This window comes from Odontesthes bonariensis, chromosome 15, assembly GCF_027942865.1.
Source record: "Odontesthes bonariensis isolate fOdoBon6 chromosome 15, fOdoBon6.hap1, whole genome shotgun sequence".
Classification (NCBI taxonomy): Eukaryota; Metazoa; Chordata; class Actinopteri; order Atheriniformes; family Atherinopsidae; genus Odontesthes; species Odontesthes bonariensis.
The window spans coordinates 3,267,218-3,275,468 of NC_134520.1; the positions used below are offsets into that span (position 1 = coordinate 3,267,218).

An 8,251-nucleotide genomic window follows, 5' to 3' on the forward strand; every position below is an offset into this window, starting at 1 on the left:
TGAAAAGAAGCATCCCAGAGCATCTTTCAGGAGTAAAGTTGAGGAGTTCAATAATTCAAAAAAGTTGTCACAACGCAACAATTTCATGGTTTTGGGGAAGAGCTTGCTTATTTAGGCAAGGCAGTACAAAACTACATTCTCCACTTAGTACAACACACAGTAGGCTGCTGGAGTGCATATTAAACTGTCCAAATATAATTCAGTGAACACATTTGGCACATAAATGAAAAGTAAAACGAGTTCCCAACAGTTAGCAGTGTTGTTTAGAGAAGGACACAGCGGTATACCTGAAACCTGTAATGGTCACCAAATTCCAAATAAACACACATTTAACAATTAAAAATAAACTTTTATCTTACAATGACGAGTCTTTATGACTTTTAAATCAAGGCAGAAAAAACGTGAACAATTTCTCAAACCCAAGACTTCTATTTTTATTTACGTCTCATACAGTGTAGATAAAAATGCAGTTGAAAATGTAGGCCTACGTAAGTATTATCCACAAGTATGTAGGAAAAAATAAAAGTTTTCACTGTGTTCACTATGTTCGTTGTCGCTTTAGGTAGTTTAATCTACATAGAGCTTTTCATCCGTTCAGAAAACTACGGAGCCCCTAAAGGGACATGGAGGGATTTTTTTTTTTTGCGAGATCTCGCAAAAGTTTTTTTCCCTCGTCAGTGAACCGGAAGTAAAACAGACACAGCGATTTCAGATGTCTCTCAGTTATGTCAAAGCCATGTCTACGTGCAAGAATGGATTTGATGTCTTTATATGTTAGGCCAATACTAAAATAGAAATCAATAAACTTCTCCCACGGATGATGGGTAGGCTCCTCCATCGCTGTGTCTGTTTTACTTCCGGTTCACTGACGTGGGAAAAAAACTTTTGCGAGATCTCGCAATAAATTTTGCGAGATCCCGCAATACTAAAAAAATCCCTCCATGTCCCTTTAGGGGCTCCGTAGAAACAGCCCCTGTTGTCTGAATTGTTACTGTATTTTCAAGCTAATTCAAGACAAAATATAGCTGATTTACTCATGAAGCAACAAAAATAACAATGTGAAAAGTTTGTAGTAACTACGGAGCCCCTAAAGGGACATGGAGGGATTTTTTTTTTGCGAGATCTCGCAATACTTTTTGCGAGAACCCACAATACTTTTGCGAGATCTCGCAAAAAAAATCCCTCCATGTCCCTTTTGGGGCTCCGTAAGTAACAGTAAGGGTAAGACAAATGTTTTGTAGAAAAATTGACAATATGTGCTTCTAGATCATAGGGGAGTAGAAGTATAACAGTTAAGTAGCTAAACTGTTAGGCTTGTTTTTTTTAATGAACGGCAGTACGACCGTGAATGCAGCACATTTAGTTACAATCCGGTGCTAAATGATATACAGCAGACAGGATATGTCAAAGGAAAAAAAGTGTTCATTTTTAGACCACACAGGGAGTTTCGTCTCAGCGTCCTCATATTTCCATACAATTAGGATGTCAACTGAAAAAATTTGTTCAAATAACATACCGCCCAGTTAATGTGTTGCAGCTACAAAAAGCTACCGGATGTTAGAAATTATTAAGGGAGGACAAGGATGGCTTATGAAAAAAACCCAGATATGTTTATTGCTTGAAACTTTTCTGAAGGTTTCCAGCTGGATTGGACCCTTTACATTCGTCATTATACCTGCCTGCAACATTTCATTCCGCTGACCTGTCGATCCCCAATCTTAATAAGTTCCCACGCGCGCAGAGCCTCTCATGACGCAGCCACGAGCATCTGTGGAGGGTGTGCGGCGCGAGCCTTCATATTTCTCTGACGTGAGACAGTAAGTGTCACAAGAGCTTGAAGTCAAATAAACAAAAGACGACAAAGGACAGACAGAGGGAGATGAAGACGTTCCAGTGCCAAAGCCAGCCTGCGCAGCGCGGAGACCCCAGCAGCCTGCACAGCCTCAGCGCCATGAGTCCCCTCAACACGGCCAGCATCACTCTCGCAGCCCTGCTCATCCTCACCATACCAGCCTGTACGAGTGAGTCAAGTTGTATTTGAATTCATCACATGTGCTCATTGTGTTTTTCTTTTCTTTTCCTTCAAGAAGCCAAAAGGCTTAACTTCTTGATTAGAAGGACTATCTATCTATCTATCTATCTATCTATCTATCTATCTATCTATCTATCTATCTATCTATCTATCTATCTATCTATCTATCTATCTATGTTTTGTAAATGATGTGATGCCAAGCTTGACCAGACAGTTTGGCTAGAAAAAAAAATAAAAAATCAAACTTACACTTATTGGTCTTTCAACCTCTGACTCTTTGTGTTTGACATAAAGTCACAGATGACTGACAGGAACACGGATGCTGACTGACAGGAACACGGATGCTGACTGACAGTCACTTCACCCCCTTGTGTCTAAGCCATCATTGCATTTGCCTCATAAGTTTTTAAGTTTCAACATCTCATGCTCAACACCGCAAAATTATTCTTTGTTGAAATGTGATCCTTGAAAGTCGAAGAATTCCTTTATTTTTCTCCCACTTTACATCAGCATGTCGGACGATAACTCTGCCCGTGTCGCTCAGAAAAATGCTCTCACCCTGCTAATGGATGATCCACTGCAATCATGTTGAAGCGTACAGAAAATGTTATTCATCATTACTCCACTAACTACTGCTTCCACAGTAGCACCGTGCAATACTGCTGCTCTCTCAAACAAAGTAAACTGCTACAGTTGGACGGAAACGCTGTATATTTAATTTATTAACTGCTCGTTTCTGTGTTTTGCTGTGCGAAACAAAAGGTGCTCCAGCAGATCTTAAGCAGGCCACGACAGATCAGAGGCAGCTACTTCGCCAGGTACTTTTTTAAAATTCTTTCTTATTCACTCTGTCTATCCTGTTGGCGCATTCCTCCTTCATCCTCTGTGCTGCTCCACAGGTAGACGCGGTGTGCTCTTCCTACCTCTCTGCAGACCTGAAGTCCAGGGTAAGTGAGGTGTGAGGTAGTGGACATATAGACATTACACATTCATCCAGCTCTTATCATTTCTAACAGCTTCGGTGTTTTTTTTTTTTTTTTACAGGCATCTGATGTCTTAGGAGAGCTCTGTGTGTTGATGCTCGTTCAGAAGTCAAAGGTACCCCAAATCTGACGCTTTCGTCTTTTCTCGGAGTGCCTGATTGCAAAATTGTAACAGATGACATAGCAGCTTTTCCCACAGTTTTGCCGTGCTCTACCAAAGGATAAAGGGTTGAATGCCATTTTGTTCATATTTCAGGAGCTGAGAGTGCAAGAAAATAGTAAAAGGGTGAGTGTGAGTCTGACCTCACTGTGTGAATCCTTTTCCCTGTGATACGATTAAACCTAATTTGTAATGCTTTGTTTGTTTGTTTGTTTGTTTGTTTGCGTGCGTGTGAGTTTTTGTTGTTGTTGCCCTTGTTTTACGTTCTGCACTGTATGTGCAGTTTTTATTTCCTTACTCTACACCGCACGGTTCTGTCTTGTCACAGGGGGAGGTAAGTATATGAAAAGATAGAACTGGACTGCTACGAAAACCCCTCGTTGTCCTTTGTAACTACTTTGTATGTGAGCTGCACTGCTTTTAAAAGCAGTTGGAATCTGGATTCATCACCCTGTCAGCGCTATTAACACGAGCAGTTAAGGGTATCCGCATGTCAGTCCCCAAACCTGAATGAATCCACGTGCCGGCGATCAAAGAATGATTGTGCGCATGCAACCAAATGCTTGGACAGATGCACAGACCTGACACGCACAGATAGAGAATGAAATCTTGTCCTGGGGCTTGTCTCACATCTACTGTGTGCTGCATGTGGGGCAACGTGTCGCGTAGGGAGGCGACAGCATGGCTGCACAGCCAGCTTTATTTGTTGGTTGCATGAGATAATGAATGAATTGTTTGCCCCCCCCTCCCCCCCCCGTCTTTTCCAAATTTCTGTGAAAAAAAAACCCAAAGTGGGTAAGAATCCAAATTGTGAACGAAGCCCTTAAATTTTCTGCATAGCAGTAAAAGAAATAATGTATTGGAGTGGAGTCAAATATCACAGTCTTCTTGTTATTTATGGAATATTATTATGGGATGTTATTTATGGAGTTTGAACAATATTAAACATCTAAACACGTGAACAAACAGATTCACTGACAGAGTTCAATAAAGAATATTTAATTTAAAATGAGGAATGCTTTTATGTATTCCAGATGATACATTTATTCATCTGAACTGATCTTTTTCTCTTTTTTTTTCTTTGATGCTACATCTCTTTTTATTTACAAACAAATGGGCGCGGTTAATCAGACAAAGCAGCAGCTACAGTTAAACTAAGATACATAATCCCATAACTCTAACCCGTTCATTAGAATATAAGGAATTGAAATAAAAAAAAAGAGTGAGGAATTCAGTTTGGAAATACACTTTTTTTTTAACAAAACATTTATTTACACAATTCAATCAAAAACATGCCACACAATATCAGAAACAAACAAATACAATAATCACATCAATAACCTATTTGGAAATAGAAACAAAAATGTCCCTGAAGTCAATCAAATGAGCCATTTTCAAAATATAAAACATTTATTTATCAAACTATAACTAATTGCACATGCTATTATAATGTATTGGTTTATTTATTTTAGGATTAGTTTGCCATCTTTATTTATTTGAGTATCTCTATATGTGAACATCCAACGGTACACATTCAGTTGCCTCATTTTATTTTAAAGGGTGTAAAATAACAGGCTGTGATGTGTTCATTTCAGCGCTGACATTAATGTTGAAATGACTGCAGCGCGGACACACTTGCGTTTCTGTTTTGCATGCTCTCGTATGTAGACAGGAGGACAACACTGTTCATCTCTTTATTGGTGTAGAATTCACATTGTTTCACTGTTGTTGATGTTTGTGTGTCTGCCTCTGTCTGTGTGTGTATGCGTGTGTACTTAGACGTCTCAGTTGCACCCTCTGCTGCATCTAGTTTCTCAACTCCATACCAGAGGAGAGAGAGGACTCTCTATGCGCGTATGTACCACCCGCATCAGTTCTCCTTTTAGTCTTTCTTTATTTGGTTACAAAAACTTTAGTTTCACAAAGTTGTAAAGAAGGAAATACTTTTGGGGTTTTTTTTTGCATGCAAAAACTGAATGCCGTAAGAGATGAAAACTTTCTTGAATTCCTGTTTTGGTGGTTTCTTAACACACTTTTTGATCACAGTTATGCATACGCAGCTGCTTAAAAGCATGCATTCAGATGTCTCAGGTGCTAAAGAACAACATAGAAAGAGCTTCTGAAGATGATAACAGCGGCAATGGAAATGTTGCACTGTACTGTTGTTAGTTTGCAGCCAGAGATGATTCTGAAATGTAAGTGCTTCACGTTGCAGTTGATCTAAACGTGTTTTGCCTGTTCTTAGCTCACATGTCGATAATACTGTTCAGCTCAGTCTACATTAGTTGTTCTTTCCCAAGCTGAGAGTAATTATGGTCTGAAATTGGTGCACGTATCCCCACTGCTATCCAGCAAAGTGGATACAGTGGAACTGTGGGCGAAACAAACGTGGTGATTATTTTTTTGAGAATCCAGATGTGTCCAGAGTGTTTGAATGTGTGTGTGTGTGTGTGCTCCGCCCGTGCAGTGGCGTTGTAGTCAACTTTGAGAAAATGGGGAATAGGGCTGACAAGCTTGTCTGTGTGGAAAGTTCAATCCTGTGGCTTTTGTGTCCGTGCAGGCTGAACTCCAGGGACCCGGGGGAATCGAGAGCAGAGGCCACTTCCTCTACCGGGTATGCGTGTTTGTAATGTCATATAATGTCCGAATGCTCTACATAATATGATGAACTTATGAAACTGTGTTTGCACTTACAGCCACGAAATGGAAGAAGATCCTTAGAATATGAATGAGGGAAAGGTAATAGTCCATTGCTTGTCTTTGACAGTCTTAAAAAGACATGCCACGATAACATTTGACAGATTCAACAAAAGTTATCAGTTGGGGGGCAGAGGTGGGAAACATATTAACCGAGTCTTTTTTGAAAAAGACATCCTGAATAATTTGAGATAGTTATAGTGTGTGTATTCTCACACAAAGTCCGTAATTGCTGTTGAAATCCAGTCTTCATCCTCATAGCATTTGTGCTTCATAGCACCAGGCTGTTTACAACATTTGTATTTTCGTATGTCCTTGTAATCATCTCCTAATTGTGTATATTAATGTGGTTTAGAGTCTCCACCTCTGAGGATTAGTGTATAGAGATGACACAGACCCCGAGACCCGAGTCGCTGAACCCTGACTAATCCAGACTTCAACCACTGCCCTCTGCCACTGCTGTATAGTGATGCTTGAATGTACACATTATCAATTAAAATGCCATTCGTTTGTCCAGATTTTATGCTGCCCTACGTGTGGTTAATTTGCATTAAAACTGATACTGATAAGATGGAGTTGTGTAAATTTGATTCGCAACACTTTGGGAAAAGTACTCTTTACTCTTTGAATAATAAAGGTACAACTGTTAGTCTCCAGTGCTGACATGAGATTAATAGTCAGTTTTTGTATCCTGTCACTATAAAGTAAAAAAATAAAATAAAATCACAACAGTGGAAAAAGGTTGTGGTGCTTACAGAAAAATTTGTATGCAGATACAGTATATATTTAATAGATATATAGTCTGTTTGTTTACCTCATTGTTTGGTTTTCATGTGCATTTTGATGGATTTTATATGCAGGATTCAAACATTTTCTTCTGGCTTAAATGTGTAGTTACTTGTATCGGCAGCAGATGTCACCGTCATCACTCAATTCAAGTTTCAGGTTTGGTCAGTTCATTCTGCAGAATGAGACTTTGGCACCATTCTTACGAGCTGATACCAATGTCAAACACAGATGTTACTCTTGAAAAGACGGCAGATCAAAACATTGTGTGAGACAGATGAAGAAAGGCTAAACTAAATGAATGGTCTAGTTTTATCTCTGTGCACCATTGCAGGAGTTCTTTAAAATTCTAGCTGCAAGAATCCACCACACTGAGCGTGAATACTTCAAACGCCTTGTAGAACCGAGGCAAGGTTAAGAAAACGAGTGTAGGCCATTTAAAGGTGGAACGTTTTCCAATCCCAGATGCTTAATTAGTTTGAAAGCTAAGCAACACGCCCTAAAACAGCGTGTGCTACTGAGTTAGATATCAGGTACTCTGGCCAACTCAATAAACCAAACCCTCTCAATAAGATTTCAAGTTCGGACTTTAATCAATACAGTAAGACCGGCCTCCAGAGTGTTTTCTGTGTGCACACAATGTGACTCCCCTGAAAATACAAACAGGTACTGTAAACAGTTTGGAGACATTTATGTGAGCAGTAGAAAACATTTTCCTTCATTATGATGAGAGCATGTATGTATAATATCATAAGAGTCAAATATAAGCCTCATATATGGGGAGAGGTTTTAATACTATACCCGGAATAGATGAGTGGTTCTTTGAGTACTTCTTAAACATAGCCTCTTCCTATAGTCCTCCACTGCTTTCCATTCCTCTACAGTTTAAGATGGATATGGACAGTTTGCCCAAGAGTCTTATATGGTAGGAACATGGTAGGTCTAGATTCTATCATTCACATTATCCTTAATCCCTTTCTCCAACTGTTTAACCTAAGATCTGTCTACAGAAGATGTATTTTCTAACACATTTAGTAAAGCAAATAGATACTTTTAGTTTGCATATTAACTTTTCTTTTGTGCATAAACTAGAGAAATTCATGCGTCCTCTTCCCCCTTTGACAAAACCCTTTTGTCTAATAGACCCTTGTGGCTAAAAATGGTAATACAGTGTTTGCAACTTTGTCTGTTTCCATGGTGATGGGTACCACGCCGCAGATGGGGGAAACACGAAGACACTCATCCAATATAATTTCCATCTAAAACAAGTCAGATTTTTCCAGAAATACACACACATATATACAAATATATATACATATATATCTATATATATATCTGTGTCTGCATATTTGCGTGTAAAGATGTAAAGGAAAAATGTATGCCAAGTCCTACCGTACTACACAGAACTTATCTCTTTGTTTCTATTCCTTGATCCTTTTTTGCTGTCAAATGACTGGGAATGACAGATACACTTTATAAAAGAAAGAAAGAAGCCTAAATGGCCTGGCTTTTGATTGTTATGTCTACAAGTGGTTTCAGTTGAACAGGTTAAGCTACATTAGAGGAACACAAACTATTATTACATCAGTACAA

General features: G+C 39.1%; 1 protein-coding gene across 3 annotated transcripts; it reads left to right on the forward strand.

Annotated features, from left to right (window-relative positions):
* The first annotated feature begins 1,600 nt into the window (after nucleotides 1-1,600).
* On the forward strand, nucleotides 1,601-6,542 carry nmu (neuromedin U). Of its 3 annotated transcripts, none has more exons than XM_075486193.1 (9): nucleotides 1,601-2,015; nucleotides 2,795-2,850; nucleotides 2,932-2,979; nucleotides 3,077-3,130; nucleotides 3,272-3,301; nucleotides 4,955-5,029; nucleotides 5,736-5,789; nucleotides 5,872-5,914; nucleotides 6,228-6,542. In XM_075486193.1, exons 1-8 carry the CDS (start codon nucleotides 1,880-1,882, stop codon nucleotides 5,905-5,907), a joined length of 489 nt encoding a protein of 162 aa, XP_075342308.1. In that variant the 5' UTR covers nucleotides 1,601-1,879; the 3' UTR covers nucleotides 5,908-5,914; nucleotides 6,228-6,542. The 3 variants fall into 3 exon arrangements, with proteins under 3 accessions (XP_075342308.1, XP_075342307.1, XP_075342309.1); XM_075486192.1 differs by having other exon boundaries at nucleotides 1,607-2,021; XM_075486194.1 differs by lacking the exon at nucleotides 4,955-5,029 and having other exon boundaries at nucleotides 1,613-2,021.
* Nucleotides 6,543-8,251: the final 1,709 nt, after the last annotated feature.

What these genes read in the sequence shown, in the direction of transcription:
- nmu (XM_075486192.1), top strand. Translation starts at nt 1,880, where the DNA reads ATGAAGACGTTCCAGTGCCAAAGCCAGCCTGCGCAGCGCGGAGACCCC. An exon ending in TGCAAGAAAATAGTAAAAGG is followed by an intron (nt 3,302 to 4,954) that starts GTGAGTGTGAGT and finishes GTGTGTACTTAG; the next exon opens with ACGTCTCAGTTGCACCCTCT. An exon ending in AGAGAGGACTCTCTATGCGC is followed by an intron (nt 5,030 to 5,735) that starts GTATGTACCACC and finishes GTGTCCGTGCAG; the next exon opens with GCTGAACTCCAGGGACCCGG.